Source organism: Tyto alba, unplaced genomic scaffold (genome assembly GCF_018691265.1).
Source record: "Tyto alba isolate M040663 unplaced genomic scaffold, T.alba_DEE_v4.0 Super-Scaffold_18, whole genome shotgun sequence".
NCBI lineage: Eukaryota > Metazoa > Chordata > Aves > Strigiformes > Tytonidae > Tyto > Tyto alba.
In genome coordinates this window covers 6,419,640-6,443,662 of record NW_024881280.1, presented here as the reverse complement: position 1 = coordinate 6,443,662, position 24,023 = coordinate 6,419,640, and the positions used below count along the sequence as shown (strand labels likewise).

Below are 24,023 nucleotides of genomic sequence, written 5' to 3'. Positions count from 1 at the left end.
TCTCCTAGTCCCCAGCCCCAGGAGGCGTCAGGAGGGGTCTGGGAACGGCTGGACAAGGAGGGAGGAGTGAAAATTTACACGGGGCTTCACCATACCTTGGGCTGCTCTGCCCTGGGGACCCCAGTGGGATCACTGGCTCCTGGCCAGCGGTGGCTGAAGAAAAACATCGGTGCTTGCCCCACACCCAGCTATTTCACAGCTCCACCAGGCCCTGGTTTGCTCATCACAGCCCCACAACAGCCTCGCAAACCTAATGCCACTGAACCCCAGCTGAAAGCAGCGCACCTAGGCCCTTCCCCTTCTTTTTTGACCCTGGAGCTTGTCTCTGCAGCTTTCTTCAACTTCAGTTTAAAGGCTCAGCGATGGGGGCGATTGAAGGGGGGGGACCACAACTATTGGCTTTGCTACCTGTCCAGCTGTCAGGACCCATTTCTGCACCCTATGCTCAAAGGTACAGCCCAGCGTGCCCGGACCCCTCGCCACCCCAAAGCAGCACCCACTGCTGTGTGTAGGGGGGACATGTTCCCACAGCTGCTGGCCCTCCTCGAAACCTCTGCAGATGTTCAGGAAACCACCGGCAGGGTGTGAGTTAAATGTGGGAATCTCTCGGAAAGCGATTCCTGGTTGTGAAGCAGCTCATAAAAAACAGCCCCCCCCCCCCCCCCTCCACTCCCCAAACCCCACCTGTGGCAGCCCTGCTCTCTGCAGCCTTCTTCCAGGGTAAAGGGTGGAAAAATGGCTCCGTTCACCACCACAGCCCTGTTCTTCTGGCATGACACTCGCCTTTCTAGCTGGTAACTTCAGGAGAGAGTTGGCTTGGCCCCTGCCTCTCCTCACCTCCTAAAAAAAAGGGGTGGATGGAGGGGGGGGGAAAGGAGCAGTCACGTCTACAAGGTCCTTCCATCCCCAACCAGGGATCTGATCTCATATCGCTGCGGGGTCCAAGGAGGAGGGTTGTGGCATGGCTGAGCTGGGGACAGGCGGGTGACGAAGGACGGGGCTGGGGAGGGACACCTGGGCCACCACAAAAGCGATGTGCCGCTTTGGGTGCTGAGCAGGTACCCCCCTCCCTGGCACCCCCTCCCCGGCACCCTCCCACGAGGGGCAGCGCCAGCGGGGAAGGGTAAAAAGGGCAGAGCCCGTGAAAGGTGGGTCCATCAATGCCCAGTGGCCTTGATGGGGAAGGAGGCATCTATGGAGCTGGTGGAAACACCGCGGGGGGGGGGGGGGGGGATTCCCTGCACCCCACCTAGCCCCAGGGGTGCCCCAGGGGCCATCTTCCAGTGGGTCTCAGAGCAGCGGGCCCCAGAGGAGCCCTGCCCTGGGCGATGTTGGGCTGTGTGGGCAGCTGAATCCCCCCACGGCTTCGTTGGTCCCATGCCGCAGAGCCCAGAGAAAGGTGAGACACCCCGGCCAGGGCGGGGGGACACATGAAGACATCGCCCCTCGCTGGGACCTGACCCCTCAGCACATTCACTGGATTCAGCGGGGGGGGGGGGGGGGGGGGGGAGCTTGCCTGCCCCCCGACACCCCCCCCGCCCCCGCCAGCCGGCCTGCCTTTGTGTACCAGGGAGGGTTGGGGGGGGGGGGTGGGGGGGAGCAGAGGAGGAGCTTGCGAAAAGTTTGGGGCTAAAAAACCACCTTTTTTGCTGCCAGCCGAGCCCGACGTCAGGGGCCGCTGTGCGCTGCGCGGGGGCTCCGCACGCGGCCGCGCACACAAAGGCAGCAGCTCCGCACCGCGCACCGCTCCGCGCACCGCTCCGCAGGTGAGTGTGCCCCCCCACCCCCACCCCCCCTAACCCCCGGTACGAGGGGTCGGAACCCCCCCACACACACCCCCGCCAAGCCTCCGCGGACGGCGGTGCCGCCAGCCCGACGCCACGGGGATGGGCGCCTCCGGAGAAACGGGCGGCCGCTGCCCACCCCCCCCCCCCCCCCCAACCACCGCCACCGTCGCCTCCCCGGGGAGACGGCGGTAAATCCAGGCTGAGGGTTCGCCGGCGGGGGGGGGGGGGGGGGGGAAAGGGGCTTTGTCGGGGTGGGGGGGACATGGGGGAGCTGCAGGAAGGGCAGTTGGGGCAGTGGTCTGGGGGGCGGCAGCCCCCCCGGGTGCGGGCTCGCCTGCGAGGAGCCAGGGAAGTGCGGGAGAAAGGAGTTTTGGAGGGAGGCAGGAGCTCCTGGAGAGCAGGCAGGGGTTGAAAGCAGTGGCCCAGGATGTTAGTGTCCCCTCTCCCCTCCTTGGGGGGCACCTCACGCGGGTTCGGGGGGGGGGGGCGGGCTCAGGGGGGTGGGAGACGCTCCGGCCGGCACCCGGGGAGCTGCCCTGCAGCGGGATCAACCTTTCCGGGGGGGGCAAGGGGGGCCGGAGGGGAAGGGGCTGGACAGCATCTGCCCTAGAGCTGGGGGAGCAGAGGATAGAAGCGTGGAAGGGGGCAAAGCTCAGGCTCCCTTCTCCTGGCAGCGGGGCAGTTCCTGCTGGCGGGGGTGCTGGGTACCCCAAACCATGGGCTCCCCGAGCTCTGGGCTCCCTGGCCCGGGGACTGGGGGACAGCTCAGCCGGCGGAGGGGGGGCGGCAGTCCTGCGCCCACCTCTGCCAGAGCCAGCTGCAATTTGAGCCGAGCCGAGAGGTCCCGCTGGTGGAAGAGGGGCTGCGAGGGGGCTGACAGCCCAGCCCGCTCCCGGGGGTGGCAGCGAGGGGACCAGGAGCTGGGGAGGGTGGGGTGGCCAGCCCTAGGAGAAGCACTTGCCAGTGGCACTGCCTGGCCCTTGAGCGGTGTCCGGGGAGGGCTCCAGGCTCTCCCATTGGTGGTGTTTGGGCTCTGCTTCAGCATCACCAGGCAATTTATTATTCTTTAGAGAGAGAGAGAGCGAGCTGCTCCTCAGTTATTCAAACCCGGGGTAGCTAGAGAAGTGAGGGGAAGGGGAAACAGGGACTGCCATGGTGTGGCCAAGCTCCAGGCTGCTCCCCCTGTGCAGCCCGTTCCTGGGAGAGACCAACACAGTGCGAGAGCCAACCAAGATGGGAGCAGGAGAGGAGCCAGGGCCCTGCAGGGATGCGGGAGGAGCTGGGCTGTGCAAACACACCTGAAGGTGCTGGCAGCCCAACCAGGAAAAGCTCGTGTTTGACCAGCAAAGAAGGGATCAGGCTGTTTGGAAAACCAGTTGGAAAACTGCACTCCCTTTCCCTTATGAATGCTTTAGGATGAGCCATGGCAGAGGGTCCCTGCAGAACTTGGCCTTGGGGTTGTGATGTGCAGGGCAGAGCCTGGGAGCAGATGCAGGAGTCTCCGGGGCTGTAGCTGGGCTGCCCCTTGGAGCCCCCCCCTCGCTCCCCGCATCCCTGCATACACATGGGCAGGGCCCCACGGTACCCACTCCGTGGGGAGCAGGGGGTGTCCATGCCCCGAGGCGAGGCAGGGGTGAGGACGGCAGTTGGGGTCTGCCCTGGGTGCTCAGAGGCCACGTCTGCAGGACCAGAGCTGGAAGGCGGGTGCAGGAGCACGGGGAAACACTCTGCAGCAAAGGATGGAAGAAGTTTACAGAGCACCTGAAATTAGAGGGGGTGCTGTGAATAGTGTGGGTGTCAGAGGCCGCTGCCCCATCCGAGCGGGACCGGAGTGCCCGTAACTCAGCTCAGCCCCAGCCTTGTCGTCTGTAACAAGCCCATCCAGGCTGAGCTCTTTCCCACTTTGAAGGCAACTGGGTGGGAAGAGGGCTGAGCCCTGGCGTGCTTGGCAGGATGGCTCCCAGCCGAGCTGGGTGAGGGGGAAGGCAGCTCTCACCCCCTCGGCTGCGCCTTCAGCCAGCCGGGCTGTGTAATTCCCTCTGACAGTTCAATGCAGAGCGAAGCCGGCAGCTTCGCGGCGGCGGACGCATGAAAGGTGAGTGCACTGGAGCCTGAATAATGCGGGGAGCTGCTCTTTCCAGCACGCTGCCCGGGGAGCCTGGGGGCAGGGAGCAAACGCTGACCCCCGGGCTCTTCCCTGCACTGACATCCCTCGGGGCACATGGTCTGTCCTGACATCTACAGCCCCTTCCCGCCGAGCCCATCGCAGAGCCAGGGCGGGTGCGATATGGGTGTCATCCTAAAAGGCTTTGGCGGGAGCAGGGAAGGGGCCACCAGGCTTGAGATGCCGGCTCTGCGCGTCTGAAAGCCTGCAGGGAGGGAGCAGGAGCTGGGCCCCCGGTGTTGGCAGCAGTGTCCCGCAAAGGCTCGAGGTGGAGCTGTCACCTGGCCTGAGACCACTGCTGGGGGGGGGTGGGGGGGAGGGCAGGGGGAAGGACAGGGCCCCAGAAGTTGCACCTTCATCCCTGACCTGCTCCCAGGTGCATGCACACACGCACACGTACACCCCCCCAACATGTGCAACGGGTGCGGTGCCTGCAAGAGGGTGCAGCTCTCCCACCCCATCGCTCCGGCGAGCTCCCACGCTGTGGGGACTGGGGTTTTTCTGGTGTTTAATCTGCTGATTTAGCTCTCAGACCCTTCATGGGTTTTGCTGGGCTTTTTTCTTTCCACCACTAACCCCCCCCTCCTCCCGGATTCCTCTGGAGCGGGAGAAAGGTACCATGGCAGCTGTGCCCCCCGCCTCCCCCGGGGCTCTTTAGTGTGGGGTGACAACCTGCTGGGTGCTGGATAAAGGAGGCACGGAGAAATACGGGGGGGGTAGGGGCTGGGGAGCAGCAGCACCCCCACCGCCAGGCAGGCGGGGGCTGCTTTGCTTTCTGAGGGCAGGAGCAGCACGGGCCCCGGGGTGCACCCAACTGAGCCCCAGCTGCTGGGGGGGGGGGGGGGCAGGAGGGGAGGGGGTGTCCCCAGGGAGAGCGTTTTGGCCACACGCAGGGCAAGGGAGGGGAACAAGCTCCCAGCCCAACAGCTCCCTGGGCGGGGCCAGTTGCTGAGATGCACAATTAACCGTCCTGTTGCAATTAATACACATGCTCTAACGGGTGGCGACGAGCAGGGCATGATTACGTCCACATACACACACACACACACACCTGGCTCCCGGGAGGGCTGTCTGCAGCCCCCCCCCTGCCCCCTCCTCGCTGCCCCACTGCACCCCCCAATCCCTCACTCGCCTCACCCTCTCCTTCCTCCCCAGGCAGGATGCAGGTTCGGGGCCTCCTCCTCCTCCTGGCACTGATCCTGCTGGCTGCCACCGCCGAGGCTGGCAAGAACAAGAAAGGTGAGGGGCAGCCGGGGGCGGGGGGGGCCCTGGGCACGCTCCTGTGCCCCTCCAGCGAGCACCCGCTCCCCCTTTTTCTCGCAGAGAAGGCAAAGAAGGATGGCTCCGAGTGTGAGGACTGGCGCTGGGGACCATGCGTCCCCAACAGCAAGGACTGTGGCCTGGGCTACCGCGAGGGGACCTGCAAAGACGAGAGTAAGAAGCTCAAGTGCAAAATCCCCTGCAACTGGAAGAAGAAGTTTGGAGGTGGGTGCGTGGCGGCAGGGGTGGCTGGGGACCACCCTGCGCTGGGTCCTGGCCAGCTCTGACGCCTCTCCCTTCTCTTCTAGCCGACTGCAAGTACAAATTTGAGAGCTGGGGGGGGTGTAATGCTCAGACAGGCGTGAAGACTCGCTCCGGCATCCTGAAGAAAGCCCTGTACAATGCCCAGTGTGAGGAGATCGTCTATGTGACCAAGCCCTGCTCTTCCAAGATCAAGTCGAAATCCAAAGGTGAGTCCCCACCACTCCTGTCCCCAGAAGGGTCCTGCTGGGACCCCGGGCAGGGGCTCTCCAGGGTTAGCTTGACCTGTTGGGATTGGGCTTTGTGCTGGTGGTGTGGGGGATTGCGTGGGATGCTCTTCCCTCTGCATCAGCACATGTGGCAGCCCAAAAGTTCAGCTGCTGGCTGGGTGGGATGCAGGCGCTGCTAGGAAACCACCACACCCCCCCCCGCCCCAAATCACCACCAGCTTCAGTGGGACAAGAATTTCCCCTTTTTCTCTGTGGGGCTGGTGCAAAAGGTGGCTTTGCATGGTGGGGGGAGGTTGCCTGCAAGGATGCAGCCCCAGCGCCGTGCTGAACTGGCCGTGCTGGCTACATTCCTGCCACGGCAGCACCTGGGAGATCAATGAGCTGCCAGCGGACATGCTAACTCTTGTCTACTTGTCTCCTGTGCTTCTCGGGTGCAGCAAAAAAAGGCAAGGGGAAGGACTAGAGCGGGAAGCCAGCATCCTCGTCGGCCCTTCGACCACGGTGCCCACGGGGCTGGACGCCCAGCTGCAGCCAGCCCACACTCCAGTCTTCCTCCTCCTTTCCTTCCTCCTTTCCATGACCTCCTCTTTCACTGAGATGCCTTGTTTTAATTGCTAGTGTTGTAGAGAGCAAACCCACCCACCCCGCAGGAGGGGTTGCCCCCCACCCCGCTGCCGGTGCATCCCACTCGCTTCTTCTCAGCTGGTGTTGGTTTGCTGGGATGCACCTGGAGAGCTGGGATGGGAACACACATTTTTCCACCTTCTGGCACAAATGACTTGCCTTTAGCGCATCCTTTGGCAAGCCTGGGAGCCTCCTTGCTCCTCGGGAAGGGCTGGGTGTTGAATGCCCAAGTAACCCCATCACTCATGCCCCTTACTCACTTGAAGACCGCTCAGGGAGCTTCTTCCAGCATCCCTTCAGTTGGGGCACAACTCCCCTGCAGCAGCAGCGGGGGGAAAACAAAGCCACGGCCCCCCAGAATCACCACATCCCCCCCTGCTTCTCCTCCATCACTTCTAACAGCGCGTGTCCGCGCCAGGGCTGCAGCCCCCCTGCCTTCGGCACGCCAACACGGGTGGCTGGGTGGGAGCTCTCACTTCTTTTGGAAAATGGGGTTTGTTTTCTTTTCCAATAAAAACCTTTAAAAAAAAAAAAAAACAAAAAACAAACAAAAAAACCCCACAACCAACAAACAGACCCACCTGTTGTCCCCACAAAGTGCTGCTGTGCTGGAAGCCCCAGCAAACCCCAGCTTTGCCAACCCTACTGGGACCAGCAGGGATGTCACCGTGCGGCTGGCGGCGGTGGCCTGGGTGCCACACGCATGGTCCCAGGGAAGGCGAGTGGCTCAGGCTTCCTGGCCTCTTCCCGGCAGCGCTTCGGGCTGCCCCCTACCCCACCTCAAGCTCGGAAGGAGGGATGGGGCTGCCACCCATGTGCTGCAGGAAATGTCACCAGTGAGTGACCCTGGGAAGCTGGAGAGGAGCGACCAAGTGACGACCCATTCACTCCTCACGCCATGGCCGATGGTTTCTGGTCCGAGGTCTTTATTTGTCTCAGGGTGGGTTGGGCCGTGGTTATAACAGTTTAAAAAAAAAAAAAACCAAAACAAAACAAACCTGCCAGACAGTTTGGGCACCACTATGTGAATTATTACCCTAAAGGAGACGGGGGTTGTCCCCATCTGTCCCCAATCTTTCTCCATGTTGCACAGCATTGCCCTGGCATGGGGATGGGAAGGACGTACAGACGTGGTTTGCCGGTGCCAGCGTGGCCCCGTCCTGTCCCTTGCCTGCACCCGGCTGTGGCCACCAAGGCTTGCAGAGACCTGGTGTTGGGAGAAGCTGAGGAGCCATCCCGGGGTGGGCTGGGGGGGTGTGGAAGGGGGGTGGAGATACTGGCTGGAGCCCACATGCTGAGGGCTCTGCCGTGACACCGGGTTACATCCATTCACAAAGCTCAGCAGCCAGATCCTTTGGCCTCCCTGACGCACCCCCCTCTGCACTGGGGCAGGAGTGGGGCTGGGGACCACGGCCATCCTCTCGACCCCCAGAGCTGTGCATCAGCCCTCCCACACCCACCATGGGGAGAACAGGGACCCACTCATGGCCCAGGTGAGACATGGGGCACCTTGGCCACACTGCAGACCCTCTTCCCAACCCTCTCCAAGGCCCCCAGCTTCCCCCGTCCCCTCCCAAGGACACTTATTTTCGCTGCCGCTGCTGCCCACTTCTCGGGGGGCCACGGCGAGAAGTCCTGCACCACACCACTGCTTTTCTTTGCAGTTTTAGTTTCCATCGTTGTAGGAGGCGACCGGGTTTCACACACCTCAGCCAGGAGCGAGATGCTTGATTTGTCTGTCTGTCCAGCCGATTGCTGGCTGGGGGCAGAAAGGGCATGAAGGGGAGAGCAGGGCCAAATCCCCACCCCCACAACAGTCCCTGGGTGAGGACGTACAATGACATCTCTCAAGGGAAAGGAAGGAGCTTGTCACAGCTGCTAGGGTGCAATTTTGATTGCTTGGGGAAGGGGTCTGGCTGGGTTAGCAGGACTCCCACCCATGAGCATGCCCAAGCCAGCCTGGTCCAAGATGGCTGGCAAATATTTGGCCCTGGTTTCTTTTCATTTCTGGGGTAATAAATGGTTTTAAAGCCTACTGAAAGCATCCAGCATTAAGCCCGTCTGCATGCAGACACACTCTGATGCCCTGGAGATGGTCAGCCAGGGGGAGAAGAGGCATCCAGTCTTAGGGCAAACACTGATGCCGTTTGGCCAGCCTCTCACTGAGGAGGGCTCCTGGTGACCATATCTCCTCCTCTTGCCTCCGGTTTTCCCGCTGGCTCCCCGAGCTGGTCCCTAGGCCCGGGGTGACTGGAAGGAGCTGCAGCTCAGAGGTGCCTTGGACCTTTGTCTGCACTGGATGAAGGGCATCAGCTGCAATCACTGCATAGTCTGCGCTGTCACGAGTGGGGAGCAGAAGACACCACCACCACCCCCTACCCCACCAGCAACGGAGGCAAAGGGAAGGGCTTCCGCAACGTTGCTGAAGTGGTCCCTGAGTGCCAGTTTATCTGGCTGTGCCAATGTTCCTGTACTGGCACATGAGAAGGTGCTTGAAGGTTTTCTTGAAAGTGGCATTGCAGAGGGCGTAGCAGGCTGGGTTGATGGTGCTGTTGACGTAGCAGAGCCAGTAGCCAATGGACCACACCGTTTCAGGTACGCAGGTCTCACAGAAGGTGTTAATGAGGACCATCACATTGTATGGAGTCCATGTGATTATGAAGGCTAGCAGGATAGCAAATATGGTGCGGGTGACTTTCTTCTCCCGGGCTGCCATCTGGCGCTTCTTCCGTACTTGGCTCCTGGCGATGCTTGCAAACTTCCTGGCAACGTTAGCCGGGCGGCTGTTGGCCAGGGAGTTGTGGTCAGAGGCTCCTGCCTTGGCCGGGACGATCTCGATGGCGGTGACACATTCGGTCCCAGTCTGCTTGGTGACGATCTTAATCTTGGACCACTTGGAAGATGGGTTCACCCGGGGGTGGGACGGGCTCTGTCCTTGCCCCGCTGGCAAGATTTCTGCCGTGGGCTTGTCTTTTGTGGTCTGGGTCATGCTGACAGTGCTGGACTCATTGGAGGTCTCCTTCTCCTCCTGATGGCCAGTGGCCTCTGTCTGTGCTGAGGGCTGGTCATCCACTTTCCCATTCCTCACCTCCTCTTTCACCTCCATGGCCTTCTTGGGGGAGTTATTGTTGTTCTGCTTGATCAGGGGGCCCTTGAAGAAACTAAGGGATTTGCCTTTCCTCTCTTTCCTGCTTTCAGGCTTGTGCCTCCTCACCCTGCTCCTGCTGGCCAGGGAGATGTGGATGTACAGCACTGTCATGATGACCACAGGCAGGTAGAAAGCAGCGATGGCCGTGCCGAAGGTCACCGCTGGGTTGGAGAGGAACTGGATGTAGCATTCCCTCTCGGGGACTGTCCTCTTGCCCACAATGAACTGCCAGAACAAGATGGCAGGGGCCCAGAGAACGAAGGACAATATCCACGCGGCCGCGATCATTAGCCCCGCCATCTTGGTGGTCCTCCTGGCCGGGTATGTCAGGGGCTTGGTGACACAGAAGTACCGGTCAAAGCTGATGATGAGCAAGTTCATGACAGAGGCATTGCTCACCACGTAGTCCAGGGCCAGCCACAGGTCGCACACCACGGGCCCCAGCGGCCAGTAGCCTTTGATGATGTAGACCGTGTAGAGGTTCATGGAGAAGACCCCGATGATGAGGTCCGCACAGGCCAGGCTGAAGAGGAAGTAGTTGTTGACAGTCTGGAGCTGGCGGTTCACCTTGATGGACAGCATCACCAGGATGTTCCCCACCACAGTGACGAGGCTGAGCGAGCCCGTGACCGTGGCGATGAAAACCAGCTCCACCGTCTTGTAGTTGGTGGGAGGCTGGATGGCCACCTCGGAGCGGTTGCCCAGGGTGAAATTGTCGTAGGTCAGGTTGGCCATCTTCGCCTGCCAGGGCTGAGCAGAGAGGTTGTGCATGGGGTCTGCAAGGGGAGCGGGGACAGAAAGGGAGAATGTCATACCTGCCAGCTCATGCTGGCAGCATTTGCTGCCTCCTCGGTTTCCCAGGCCAGTGTCAACCCTTGACCAGTTCCTAAAAACCTCCCGGCGTTGCTGGGTTTGTCTCTGCCGTTGCAGTCTTCCCCCGGGAGATCTTTGAAGGCACTTTTTGTGTCCCCATTTAGCAATGGAGGAGACGCACAGGGCTGCAGGGAAGGGAGCAGGGACAGGGCTGGGGACAGCCCTTTGGCCGGGGTGCGATGTCCCCTTGTCTGCAGGGACAGGAACCACCTCCCAGCGGGAGCAGAGGCCTGGGAGGCACGCAGAGAGGCTGAGGGGCTGCAGGAGGCTGCGGAGCCGAGCAGTGAGGCACAGCTGGGAGGGCAGCACGGCACAGAGCCCGTGCCCTGCCCCAGGGACAGGAGCAGGTTGATGGTACGTCCCAAGCGTGTCCCACTGGCCTCCCCAAAGCACCTCCCCAAGAGGGGGTACCCCACAAAACCCATGCCATGGTCCGCTCAGCTCACCTGTGTCTCTGGCAGCAAACAGCTCCTTCTGGAAGATGAAATCTAGGACAGGGAAAACAGCAAGTTACACTACAGCTTCAGCCCCGAGGAGTTCATCCGAGGCCCACAACATCTTCTGGGGGGGGGACACCAGCCTTTCCAACAGAGGTGGCTTTAACAAAGGGGTGACACTGCTTGGAGGCAGGTGCTGAAAACCCAAACAAGGCTGAAACTGGGTAATTTGGCTTGGTCTGGTTCACAGCCAAGCCCCAACAGGCACGAGAGGGGGAAGGGGCCACATGAGTGCCATCAGCCAGCAATGCTGGGAAATGTTGTCCCCTTCCCCCAGTCCCACGTCACACTGCAGCTGCAGCTGTGCTGGCTGTGGAGAAGTACGTGGTGAAACCAGCCCTCTCAGCCGGCTACGTGGAATTATTTATGAAAGGTGGCAAGAATGATGGACAGAAAATCTGCTTTCATCCAAACAGAGATGCCTGTGGTTAACCCCCCGAGGTAAGAGGAGAATGGACCTTAAAAAAAAAAAAAAGAAATAGAAAAAAAATCAGTAGACCAAAATCCATGCATTGGGATGAAGGGGAATTTCCCAGAAGAGGAAGGAGAAGCAAAGGCACTGGGGAAGGTGGGCTGGAGAGGGGAACTTCCCATCAGACCTGCCTCTCCCGCACCACCCAGGCCCCCAAAACCTGCTGGGCCTTCCCCAGCCTCACCCTGGGTGCCGGGGGCATCCCGACCCCACCAGCCCAGCAAGGACAGCGGCTCCAGCAGCCCCTCCTGGGACTGGGGGTCCTGCCGGGCTGCCCAGCCATCCCCTTGGGCGCTGCGGCCAGTAGCCCGGCGGTATCTGGGGTGACGGGGGGGGTGCACACTGATGTGCACAGCGGGAGCGCTCGGCACAGCGTGGCTCTGCAAGCTGGCTCGGGCAGGGGTGCTGGATCCAAACTCCTGGGGGTCCTGAGGCTGGTTTTGCTAAATGTATAAACATGCCATTAACGCGTGCCTCTCCGAAACAGGGTTTGGCAGGCTTCGGGATCAGTTTTTGTTTTTTAAAGTCTCTTAAAAGAAATGCACTCGCCTTTCGTTTGTGGTGAAGGGAGGAGATTTCTGCCATCAGCAAACAGCCAGGGTTTTAATATAACCGCTTTTTAAAGAGATGCAGGTGTGAGAAAATGGGAGCAGGGCTGCTGAGATGCTAAATCCGGGGTACCAACATAGCTTGTGCATTAACAAGGCTACAGCTGCGATAGCGGCTGGGCTTTTCTTACACGTGCAGGGGAAAGAAGCAGGTGAGGGACAGGGAAATACCGCTGTACCATTATCCTCTGAGCCCGTTACACATGGCCCATGCGTGTGTTGAAAAGAAAGCAACACCGTCTGGTAGGTACTAAACTCTAAATACTGGCAGGGCGAGGAAGCCGGGTGGCACTGCCCAGCTTTGCACCTCAGCTCCAGGCACAAGGGATGCATCAAGGGAGAGGGAAAGCGGCTTCTGCTGCCATCTTTCCTGGGCACCCAGCCAGGGAAGCGAGAAGAGGTGATAAGTGTATAAAATAGCTTAGAAATATATAATCGTGGCAGTTTTGGGGTTGGTTTCAGTACAATTGAAATGAGTTTTAAATTCTTCACTTCTCTCAAATGGAGAGATTTAGCTGTCATTCTTGTAACAGCTAATCAAACCGATCAGACAAGCTAGCAATCAAGCAGACATCTACCCCAGCTCTTCCAGAAAGAATTTGAAAATCTTGAAAAGAAACCTTTCCTTTGTCTCTGCTAAAATGAGGGTTTCAAGTTTTTCACTTTAGTTTGTGAACCGGCATCCTCTTTTGAGTGCATTTAATTAATTATCAGCCTTGACGGAGGCTTGAGTTCTCAGTTGCCCGAAATAAGAAAAGTCCATCTCACCCCTACTCCATAAAACTGTTTGTATGAGTCACAAGAAATGAAGCAGAGACCAGCGCAGCCCCACTCGCGTGTCGTTGGATGCCACCCAGAGGTCATGCTGGAAACTGGTGTGCCGAGACATGGGCAACTGCAGCCCCAGGGTGAAGGACTTAAACAGCTATTTTGGAAATGAGCCTTCACTAAAGGGCAAAAATAGAGCAGCCTCCCGTTTGAGGGTAGGAGGGGGAATGAAAGTGGTCGGGAGTGTGAAGATAGTTACAACACAGATGCACAACACCATGTACAAGCTGGAAGGTGTGTACACCCCTCACCTCAGACACCCTGGATGTTTTCTGCCATGCCCCAGCCTATTGGGGACCCCCTTCTTTCCCCATCTTCTGCTCTCCACATCCCACCATCTCTCTCTTCTGCCCCAACACCCTCTCTGAGCTCATCGGGACTAAATGACTCCCCCATGCCCACGTCTCTCCTCCTGCACCTCCAGCAGCACATCTCTCCCTCCCCTCATGCCCCTCGTCCCCCACCGCTCTCTCCCACCTCCACGCCAGCACCACAGCCAGGGAGGAGACAGCCTTGGCAAAGCCCAGAAGCCACTTTGGAAGGGCTCCTGGGGCTGAGGCCCCTACCCACGACACCAACCAGCTTTTCAGCCCGCACGCTCCATCCCTTGTCTGCGGCCCTCAGCGGGGGCTCCCCCAGACCTGCTCTCACCAGGCAGCTACAGTAAACTCCATCACCTGCCTCCTCCCTCCCTAGGACTTCTGGCAATGATTTACAGCTGGTTTTCTCCTCTCCATCAAAGCCATTAGGAGCTTCCAACTCTTCACCGATAGCACTTTTTGGTCTAAAGGGTTTCTGTGGCCCCTGCAGCGCTCAGCCAGCATGTCCCTAGGACAGGGAAACGCCTTTCCCTCCCCACCCAACATCTTGCATGTTATGGAGGAAGATCCAAGCGGAGAAGGTTGTAATTTGTGTGGGGTCCACCTAATCGGGGCAGCGCTTGGCACAGCAGGGCCCCCCCCCATCATTGCCTGAGATCGTGGGTACCACCACTGTTGGGTGAGGAGACAGCTCCAGAGCAAGAGAGAAAAGCCAGTCCTGCCTGCCCTTCCCCGGGCACAGGGTGACATCCGAGGGCACGGCGGAAAAGCTCCTGCCATTTCCTTGTCACACACCTAATGTGACACTCCAGCAAGCCTTCCCAGCTTGTCAGCCCCTGCAAAAGGCCTTGCAGCCCATCGCCAGGTGGGAAAGGAGAAAGCCCTGTCATGGGCTGCTGATGGTCATCCCCTACCCAAAAATTCCGCACTGGCCAGAGGCAGGTGCTCCATCGGGTGCAGTTAGTGACCGAGTGCCAGCTGAGCACTCAACCCGTGTGGGACGGAGGGTCTCGGTCCCTCGTGCCCACCCCACCCCCACAGCGAAGGCAGCACGAGAGGCTGGTATTCGTGCACACCCGTGCGATGGTGGCACCCCGAGCTGTGGGATGAGCTCCTGGAGCAAGCAGCCCTACTGCCCAGTGTCCCCGGCTCCCTGGGCCCCCTCACAGCCCCTGGTCCCTCAGGCCACCACCAGCCGCCCCCCTCCCTGCTCCGTCACTGCCTCCGTCCCAGCCCCATCCTCATCCTCGGGGTTGGGAGCAGGGGCAGAGTCACAGCCGGTCCACGTGCGGCTTGAAGTGAGGTCTCTGGGAATGAGCAGGGCTGTGCACGCACCTGGCACGCTCGGCAAGCATCACCACCAAAAACCAAGCCCCCGTGCCAGTCAGGGGAAGAAGACATTCGTAGGGGAAGAAGAGGAATGAGAGAAACTGTTACTTTCACAGAGGCTTCTGAGGGTGAGCTGCTCCCAGAGGAGAGGAGCTTTTGCTTTGCGTAGGCACAATCAGCCCTTTGGAGGAACAGCAAAGCTGAAAAGACCTCAAGTCCATGGGGCTCCCACCCCAGCAGGGATGGGGTGGCTCCTGGCTGGCTGGATCCTGTGGGGCTCCGGGCACTGCCTGTCCCCAGGACTGAGGGAAATTGGTCCCCTCCACCGCAGGGACATCCCGGGGGAAAGCACACATCACCCCCTGCTCCGGCTGGGGCCAGGGCACAGCAGCTCCAGCATCACCCTTGGAAAGAGCCTTCCCAGCCCTGCTGCGGGCCCCCTGCTCGTCTTGGCCTTCCTAAAAGCGCCCAAAGGGTGAAAAATCTTAACGGGATTAGTTCCGTCATGTCAAACTGCTGATGTGACGTGGGCCTGGGCGGTTAGGGCAGCCACAACCAGAATTTGAGGAAAGGAAGGAGGGAAAAAAAAAAAAAGAGGGCAGGGATAGAAGATGCTGAAGGGTACTTGTGTTTACAGCTGGTGCACACAAAGGGAAGGGATGCTCAGGGAGGGGTGACAGTTTGTGGTGCTAATTGCATTACCTAATAGCCGTTAATTAGTTCCTGAGTCATGGCACCAGTTTACAGCTAGTGAAGGATTGTTCTGCTTGACAGATTCACACTCCTCAAAGAGTGTGAAAATAGAGCTCCTAGAGACCAGGAACAGGAGCCTTAGAAATACGATATATGGGGGAGCCCCGGTGCCTGGCGGGGGGATTTGCCTGGGTTTGTCCCAGTGGGGACCCCTCAGGTCCCCAGCCTGCTCCAGAGGAGATCTGAGGCACTGCGCCAGAGGACTTGCTTCTTGCCAGTCATGGATAGGGCGGATCTGACCATTTTATTTTTCCACTGAATAATTTATTCCTCTTTCTTCCCCTGCTATTTAACTGGTTCTCATGAGGCAAAGCAAATTCCTTCATCCTCACAAGCTGGGAGTCTCTGACAGCTTTTCCTGGAGCCACTGGTGAAGCAGTGAGCTCAGCAGCACAGGAGCTGCCAGCTTTTGGGGGGAGGCGGGGGAGCTGGAGAACCCCCCCCCTCCCATGTTCAGCACGGGTTTGCGCATCGCGGTTCAAAAATTTGCTGTGTCTGGGGTCAGAAGGGAGCGTTGCAGTCATCCAACCTGAGCACCCACCCTGACCGAGCCGGGGGCCTCCCTTGCCTTCACTCCTGCTTATAACCAGGTGGTTGTCGCTGGGTTTCAAGGCAAAACCGAGGCACCCCCGTGCAAGGCTGCGTGCACCTGGCCGTGAGAAGCGCTTGGAGGTCAGAGCTGTGGCTTACAAGCTGCTCATGTAAGCAGTGCCCAGCCCAGCATCCCACAGCTGCACCCTTGCCCGAGCTGGCCCCCCCCGGTGCTTGCCTGTACCCCTAAGGTGCTCTGTACCATACGCAGCTCGTAAGGGGCTACATACCATCTACCCACAGCATTCCCAGACAAATCAGTGAGAAAGTGGGTTTAAGTGGTTAAAAGTCACTCTTATAAATAACCTATCAGCGTGCTGGCTGCTCTGACAATTAATTAACCACCTGCCACCCAATTATTAGGCCCAATAAATGGCTTGTCAGTGGAACACTAATAGCGAGCCGGCCCGGCAAACGTGATGCAAGCCAAAGCCTCAGCCAAAACCCAGCCTTACCTCACCGTGCCCAGCCCATGGCTCCTGGGCACCGGCAACTCCCCAGCAGCTTCCATGCCGGCTCCAGTGGGTAACATCACGGGGGGAGAAGGCTCACTGCAGTGGCATCCCACAGCCGGGCTTGGGGGGACGATGATGACACACTGTCCCCTGCCTCCTGTCCTCTCTGCCTTGGCCCCCCCCAGGGCTGCAGCTCTGGGCCGGTGGCAGAGCTCAGCCCATGCCATCAAGCCAGGAAAGTGCTCAGCATATCGGCTGAGCCTGGGCTAGAGCCATGCTTCTCATCAACTGCATTAATACTCCCTGCCTCAGAGAGATGCTCACGTTCTTTTCTATCCCTGGGCTGAAGCTTTAATAGGACTCAGCTGTTTCAAGGCAGCTCAACAGAAATAACCCTGCTGCAGCTACAGGTCCTGCTGCTGGGAAGGGCTTTGGGCTCAGCCAGCAGAGGGGAAAGAGGATTACAGCAACAAGTGACTGCCTGGATTATCTGGGCTCTCCCCAGGGGAGAGATTAGTGGCTGGGATCAGATGCCTGCAGAGGGACTGGGGGGGAAGAGGGCAGGGGGTTGCAAGACCCTGAATCTGGTTGCTTATAAGAGCAGCTCTCCCTGCCCCCAGGGACAAGGACAGGCTGGGCCTGGAAATGGCAAGGGGGATGGACTCAGCCCCTCTTTGGGGAAGCCCCCTCGCCCTGCCACTGCCACGGTCACCCGCGCCAGGTCCCTACCACCCAGCCAGGGCACCAGCCCACCCCAGCGTTCCCTCCCCCGCCAGGTGCCAGGGCTGACACTGGGCAAGGCGAGGGCTAGCCCCCCTGCAGAGAGCCACAGCACCCTGCGCCCACACTCTTTGCCCCCACCCTGGGGTCCCCACGGGCCGTGGGGCGTGGGGATGCAGCTCAGACAGTCAGGGATGCGGTGTTGCTCTGGCAGAGCAGAGCTGTTCTGCGGGCAGGGAGGGCCACGTTTCTCCCTAATCAACTCCTCCTAGAGCCGAGGGGCTACGGGAGGAAACACCAAGGTGCTCATCTAAAATTTTAAAGAGCGGGTGATGTGAAGGAGAGCCCCTCACCCCGTGGAGCTGAGCGAGGCTCTGCAGGGCTCTGAGGGGATGAATAAACCAGCTGAGCAGTGGGTGAGATAAAAGAGAGCTGATCCCCTGAAGCCAAGAGCAGAAAATTTGGAAAGAGCAAGGGTCCTGCTGGGTGGATGTGACAGAGGAGCACCCTAGTCTTGGGGACAGACAGCAGAGGGGAATCTTTGGGGTGCTAATGAAAAAGGGAAGTGAAAATATTAGACTCCACTTGGCCACAAGACCTGCTAGAGGGTTTGGCGTTGGAGGTGATGCCTGAGCAAGGAGATGGAGTGAAGGAGAGGAGCTGCAGCAGAAGGAGGGAAGGGATGTCCAGGGCATGGACAGGCAGCACGGGAAGCGTGGGATCCAGGGGAGGAGAGCGGATAGGAAACCCCGGTCCGTGGCGACAGCAGAGGAGGGGAGGGATGGAGAGGAAGGAGGTGGGAATAGCTTCAGGCTGCTGGTGGGGATTATGTATTTCCTCTGCTGAAGTGTCCTAAAAAACTCTTCCAAAAGGGAGAGACCTCACACAGAGACACTGCCTGCCAACCTCTCCCCGCTGCCTTCCCTGGAGGCTCCCACCAGCTCCTGGCTGGGCAGAGTGGGAGCTGTGCCGGGGCTGGAAACCTTCGTGGGCTGCAGCTCTCCTGCTCAAGCAGCCCAGCTCCTCCTAGGAGTCACCCTCTCACTGCGGGGCGGTGGTCCCCAGCCTGCCCTGGCCCTACACGAACGCCGCAGGCAACACCCCACAGCACCGGGCAGGGTTTTAGCCACCTCGCTGCCTGCGGCTGCACGCAGCAGCAGAGGGTTTCGGGAGCTGGGCATCGCTCATGGGCCGTGGTGGGCCATGTGAGCTCTGCAAGCAGCTTCGAGAATGACCGTGCTAAACGCTGCTGCTAAGTGCTGCAGAAAGGCAGACCCAAGCCCAGGCAGCCCATGCCTGTTGTCAACAGGGTTTCGTTGCTCCCCGCTCTTCTCTGCACGCGCGCACGCTATTTTTTTGCCAGCAGAGCAGGGATCCAAATTACCCCAAAGGCACTCGGGGCGGTGAGATGCGGGATACATGCCTTCCCATCTCAGTCATGCAAAGATCCCACAAGGATGCCTGTCCCTCGGCGGCAGAGCCAGCCCGCAGCCCTGCCCCGGGGAGGGGGGGGGGCCCAGCTAAAATCAGCATGGAGGGGGGCGGAATTCTGCATGGGGGGGGATGTTCTGCGAGCGAGGGGGTCAGTGAAGCGAGGCGCCATGCCTGCCTCTAGAGAGCCGCCCCGTGACCCGGAGCGGACGCGAGGGCCTGAGACATCGTGTTTGCACAGTGATGTTTTCAGACCTCGATGTTGCACAACCGGAGCTCTGAGTTTCCCACAGGCGAAAATCAATCTAATTCTGCTTCAAGAGCCCGAAGATGTTAACCCGTTAACCGGAGGACACAAACCAACTCCGCTGTGAGCCTTAAACCCGCAGACAACACTTCACCCAGGATCCCTCTCCTCCAGACGCCTCCAGCTCAGGCGCCTGGTGCCAAGACCCCGCTGCCCCCTCTGCCAAGCTGCAAGGTGCTATGAAATATATTAGATTTAACAGCAGTTGGGGTAGCAGGGCAGGGACTTCTTCTCCACTTAGCTTTCTTAGCTAGAGGAGCACAGCCAGCCTTGATAGCTTGGTACCGCTCCGGCCAGGCTGAGGAGCTGCATGGTTTACATCGAGTCCTGCCTTTAAAGGACAAACTTCCCAGCTACCGCTCTTCCTGTATCAGTTGACCGAGGATGAAAGTCCCCTGCGAGGCTCTTGAAGAGAAGCAAACAGCCCTGTGGTCCCCACATCCCGCTCCAGCCCTCTCTGAGTCACGGACACAGCACCCTGGGTGGGTGCAGGTGCTCTGCACCAGCACGTCTCAGCCTGCCCAGCGCCGGCGAGGCGGGAAGGGACCGGGGCACTTGGGCATCTCTGCCTCGTGCATCGAGCGGGGCTGAAGCCCACGCTGCACAGGACACACGGGGGTGGCAGGGACAGGGTCACAGCAAGACAGGGGGGCTGGCATCACTCCCACGGCTCTGATTTGCAGGAGCGGTTTCAGGGGTTGTCAGGGGGATGAGTGCCCGCAGCCACTGCGTTTGGAGGCTTGGACAGGCTGGTGAAATTAATTTTCTCGGCAAGCTTACATCTCACCAGGCATAAACTGAGACTTTGATGGAGTTCCTCCTCCGTGTGGTGCAGCCTCTGGGCTGAAGTCATCTCTGGAGGGTCCCCGGAGCAGCCCTGGGGCGAAGGCGTGAGCAGCCGTGCCCAGCATGTGCAGGGTCAGGTTGGGGAGCACCTCCAGCAGAGCCTCGTTTGCTCATAGTCGCTGTGCCGGGGAGACTCGAGGTCTGAAGCCAGGTCAAATGACGCTGTCCTGGCCCAGAGACAAGTCCCAAGGGGACCAGTGCACCCATCCGCAGGGAAGGTGGGACGGAGGCCAACATGCACACAGTATGGGGACACCTGGGTGTCTGCTGGAGGGGACGGGGACAGGTTGTGATTCAGCTGCCAAAACCCTGCTGCTAAACGTCAAGGGGGGGGACCTGTAGGTGAGACACCCTGCCCTCTGCGCTCCTGCACCAGCAAAACACTGGTGCAGCGGGCAGGGCTGCCTGGGGAGCCCTCGCCCCAGATTCATTTGTCCAGGAAAGGCCTGACTCCTCCTCGAAGCTTCAGCAAGTGAATTTGTCTGAATGTAGCACAAGGGCCAACCTCGGTACGTTCAAGGGTCGGGATGCAGCGAGCCTCTCCCGTACCTAGAGGGTTAAAGGGATGTGGTGGCGGGCAGTGCTCTCCCAGGACAGGATGGCCAAGGCTGGTGCACTCCTCCACTTGGCTATGAGTTGGAAAACAGCCACATGTCACCGCCTGGCCTGCCGGGGCCCCGGGCAGGACGGCACGGGAGCCTTCCTAGAAACCGGTGTCTGTTTTCTGACTGGTCGCCTGAATCCCTTGGGGAAGAGGGATGGCTTTGGCGCGGCTCCAAACGCCGGCTTGAAGAGGCTTCAACATGGTTTGGGTGCTGAGACACCCCCCCACGCACCAGCCTCTGGCACACTCGTGGTGGGCACTCATGCTAAGGTGGGCTAAGGAGCAGTCAGCTGGGAGAGGGATGAAGAGAGGAGGGGAAGGAGATGGGAACGAGCTGGTCCAAACTTTCACTTCTTTGGTGCACCAGGTTCCTGCACCCTCGCACCTCCGCAAAACACACATCCTTTAAATACACAGTTTTAGAGGCAGCCCGGAATGGATGCTGAAACGCAAAGCAAACCTCCTCCCTTGGTTTACTGGAGAGCAACGAGGGCATAGCCCCGTGTCAGACTGAGCAGTGACCGGCTCATGGACAACGCCTGCTTCTCCAGAAGATGCCCCTCAAAGCCCCAATTTAGCATGCCAAGGAGAAGGGGTCAGCTTGCACACACGGAACTCTCGCTGCCTGTAGGTACACGTGGGAAGAGGAGCTTGCAGTTTGTGCAGAAAGCACCAGCCCCTTGCAAAAAGCCTCCATTTCCTTCTCTTCTCGCTGTTGCTGTCCCCGCTGTCTTTGCCGACCTGCATCTGCTGCCTCAGCTGGGCACGCACCAGCCCTCCTCACCTCTGCGGGTGCCGCTGGCCGGGGCTCCCCAGGGCAGGAGGAGAAAGGGCTCCACAGCAAAGGTGTGCTAGGAGATGTTTGTCATTTTAATTTAAAGAATAAAATAAAATAGCAAAACCCCAACCATGACAAAACCTCATATCAATAGGATCCTCATGGGGATAGTTTAAAGGAAAAAAACAAAACAAAACAAAACAAAATAAACACGCTCTTTCTGCAAACTCAGAGTAATTGAATCACAGCATTAATTAATCATTTCAGTTCCTTTCTCTTCTATGGAAGAAAACAGACTGACCCGCTGAGGTGGGTATGCCTCTCGTGTGAATAAACAAACCGCTTTTACCGGTGGCCCTTCTCCTCCTCCTCCTCCTCCTCCTTCTCCTGCCAGATTCCCACCCCCCGGCTCACCCCCGGGGCCACAGCCACTCTGTCCGGCAGCACCGGGACCCTCTGACCCAGGGCTCGGTGGCTTGGCTCTCGCAGGAACTGGGGGCCACCGTGCACAGGGACACCCCCACTCTTTCCAGATACCTTCTCCCATCCCCGCTCTCCCCACCCAGGGGCTCTGCCTGCCGGCCCCCAGCCCGGCTGAGGGGTGAACTGGGGATGGGTCGCTCTTTCTTAGGCTCGCTGTTGCGGGTGAAATCACTGCCTCGGCTGCCCTGCTCTTTGTTGGGATGCCTCACTGGGGGCCCAGTCCAGGCTGGAGACCAGCAGCGGGTGCTGGGATCACAGAAGTCGAGCCTTTAGGAAGCAGGAGGCAATGCTCCACAGCAGCAGGGACAGCGAAAAGCAGCTTGCAGACGCCCGTGGCTTCAACACGAGCGTTGGTGATGTTTCACCGAAAGCCTGGGCTCTAGGACCCTAGCACCTGAGTATTTTGACAGACAGTGCCAGCATCAACAGGCCACCCCACTGGGTGGGTACCAGTCCTCCCAGTCCCTCTGCTCACCCTGCGAGTAGCGGCAGGAGAAGCCGAGCCGCCCTCGGAGGTCACTCAAGGCGCCTGTGACAAAGCAGGGAGCCTCCAAAAGCCCAAGCGGAGCCCAGCAGCTTTGCCAGCTGCCAGCAAGGCACCGAGGGACGCTAGCGGTTCCTCAGGTTGGGAATGATCCCCCCAGCCTTGGGATTGGCAAAGACCAGCTAGGAACTGCGGCCACAGCGCACTCAGAGGGGTTGAAAGCAGGGCAGAAGAGAAGCCAGTGTTGCTTGCATTTAAAGTACTGACAAGAACCGTTCCCTGGAACCAATGTCATTATTTTGGGAGAAAAGAAGGGTGGGGCTGCCCAACCCTTGGCCGTGATGGGCCATGGACAGCCCCGGGGCAGCCCCGTTGTGACCAGCAAGGGCTAAAGAGCAGGCGGGATCCTCACCTTGGGAAGGAGGGGACAAGATCTGTCCCTCTTGGAGTGTCCAACCTGGCAAAGGGCTCTGCGGGGAGGTGGGGGGACTTCTGCCTAGTCACGTCCTGGGAGGTGGCCACGAGGGCTGGAGGGGTTTTGTCCAGCATGGGGACAAAGTATCCAAAAGATACAGGAGCTTGTCCCTGCTGCTCTTGTTGGAATATAAAGGGAAGCCAAAAGAAGCATGCGGGTAGTTTCCTGCCCGGAAAACAAATCTCCTTCTAAGAGGAGGCACCAGGGGAGCAAATAACCCTGGGTTCCCTGGGGGGGGTGCCTGCCCCTGGGGGTGCAGGCTGCTGATATGCTGGCGGCAGGGTGCTCACCGAGCCAGTTCCGAGGTGCTCAGAGGGACCCGAGGTGCCTTGGATGGCGGATGCTGGGGAGAGGTGTTGGTTTGGATGGGAGCAGGCAAGCGGGGTGCCAGACCTCGTCCCGGTGTCCCGAGCGGTCCTGCACCACCCCACACATCCCGGCACGCCGAACCAAGGCGGGGGTCCCGACCCACGGGGCACCCCCAAGGGGTTCCGGTAGGGACCCGAGAGTGCGGGAAAGTTGGCGGAGAGACAGCAAGACACGCCACCCCCCTCTCCCTCCCCCCCCCACCCCCCCAAATTCCTGGGGCCACCAGGTGCTACATCCCCGAAGGGGGGGGGGGGGGGGTGCGCACCCCTCCTTCCCCAAGCACCCTCAAGCAGCCTGCCTCCTCCCCCCTCAGGGGGTTCCCTCTCTCCCCGTGCAGACGGACCCCCCCCCCACACACACACACACTCACCGGGCAGCCCCCAGGCCGCTCCGCCGCCCTCCGCCGAGCCGTTCTCAGCGGCCATGGTGCAGCGCCGGCCCCGCCGCCGCGCCGTCGGGGCTCGGGGCAGGCATGGCCCCGGCCGGCTCCCGGCTCCCGGCGCCGCCGTGCGCGGCGGAGGGGCGGGGAGGGGCGGCGGGAAAGGGAGGGCCCGGCGCTACCGTCTCGCCCCGGTCCTTCCCCCCCCCCCCCCCCCCCCCCCCGCTTCCCCTCCCTCCCTCCCTCCCTCCCTCCCTCCCTCCCTCCCTCCCTCCCTCCCTCCCTCCCTCCCTCCCTCGCAGATGTGCCGCCCCCAGATGTGCGCCCCCCCCACCCCCCCAACCCCGGTGCGTCTTTACGCGACCGCTGTCCTGCCCCCCCCCCCCCCCTTCCTCCCCACCTCCAGATGTGGCTCATTGCCAGGCAGATGTTGGGGGGGGGGGGTACCCCGCATTCTCCCATTCCGCCCCCCCCCCCCCCCCCCCCATCGGGAGCGCTCCCCCGCAGCACCACGGACAGCGCTCCACCCCCCCCCCCCGCGAGTGGGTAGGGTGTAAACCCCGCTCCGGGGGCGCCCCCGACGCCCCAAGAGCGAAGCGCCGGGAGAGGCGGAGCGGGGTCCGGCACAGCCCGAGCAAAGGGCCCCCCCCCCCAAATACCAGTTAAAATCCGGTGCTGGAGCACGCACCCGCACCCCTGACACGCAGGGTGAACTCTCTGCTGGGTTATCACTAGCACTCATTTTTGGGGGGGGTTTCCCACCCCCTCCCTCCCCCAGGAACAAAAACATCACCAGTTTCACAATCAGTGGACTGCCCCACAGGTTCTGCTTTCTCCGCTTATCATAGTTATGAGAAAGTGTCAAGCATGAGGAAGCAAACCATAAAAAAAATAAATCTGTCTTCCCTTCCCTCTACACCTTTCCTCTTCTCTCTGCTTCTACCTAG

At 60.1% G+C, this 24,023-nt stretch overlaps 2 protein-coding genes across 6 annotated transcripts; one reads left to right on the top strand and one right to left on the bottom strand.

Annotated features, from left to right (window-relative positions):
• Positions 1-1,637: 1,637 nt before the first annotated feature.
• MDK (midkine) lies at positions 1,638-7,293 on the top strand. Of its 3 annotated transcripts, none has more exons than XM_042791207.1 (5): positions 1,638-1,766; positions 5,107-5,190; positions 5,275-5,436; positions 5,520-5,681; positions 6,140-7,293. In XM_042791207.1, exons 2-5 carry the CDS (start codon positions 5,112-5,114, stop codon positions 6,163-6,165), a joined length of 429 nt encoding a protein of 142 aa, XP_042647141.1. In that variant the 5' UTR covers positions 1,638-1,766; positions 5,107-5,111; the 3' UTR covers positions 6,166-7,293. The 3 variants fall into 3 exon arrangements, with proteins under 3 accessions (XP_042647141.1, XP_042647140.1, XP_032849308.1); XM_042791206.1 differs by having other exon boundaries at positions 1,674-1,751; positions 5,104-5,190; XM_032993417.2 differs by lacking the exon at positions 1,638-1,766 and adding an exon at positions 3,781-3,882.
• Positions 7,233-23,217, bottom strand: CHRM4 (cholinergic receptor muscarinic 4). 3 transcript variants are annotated; one of them, XM_042791203.1, is made up of 3 exons: positions 23,068-23,217; positions 10,794-10,835; positions 7,233-10,250 (listed from the first exon to the last, which is right to left on the bottom strand). In XM_042791203.1, exons 1-3 carry the CDS (start codon positions 23,120-23,122, stop codon positions 8,773-8,775), a joined length of 1,575 nt encoding a protein of 524 aa, XP_042647137.1. In that variant the 5' UTR covers positions 23,123-23,217; the 3' UTR covers positions 7,233-8,772. The 3 variants fall into 3 exon arrangements, with proteins under 3 accessions (XP_042647137.1, XP_042647138.1, XP_042647139.1); XM_042791204.1 differs by having other exon boundaries at positions 10,794-11,302; positions 23,068-23,176; XM_042791205.1 differs by having other exon boundaries at positions 10,794-10,980; positions 23,068-23,106.
• Between the last annotated feature and the right edge of the window lie 806 nt (positions 23,218-24,023).

Excerpts from the sequence above, each read along its gene's own strand:
- CHRM4 (XM_042791203.1), bottom strand. The coding sequence starts at position 23,122 with ATGGCCGCTGAGAACGGCTCGGCGGAGGGCGGCGGAGCGGCCTGGGGG. Across the intron at positions 10,836-23,067 it reads AGCGGCCTGGGGGCTGCCCG|ATTTCATCTTCCAGAAGGAG; the intron begins GTGAGTGTGTGT and ends TCCCTGTCCTAG. Across the intron at positions 10,251-10,793 it reads GTTTGCTGCCAGAGACACAG|ACCCCATGCACAACCTCTCT; the intron begins GTGAGCTGAGCG and ends CTCCCCTTGCAG.
- MDK (XM_032993417.2), top strand. Across the intron at positions 5,191-5,274 it reads GGCTGGCAAGAACAAGAAAG|AGAAGGCAAAGAAGGATGGC; the intron begins GTGAGGGGCAGC and ends TTTTTCTCGCAG. Across the intron at positions 5,437-5,519 it reads CTGGAAGAAGAAGTTTGGAG|CCGACTGCAAGTACAAATTT; the intron begins GTGGGTGCGTGG and ends CTTCTCTTCTAG.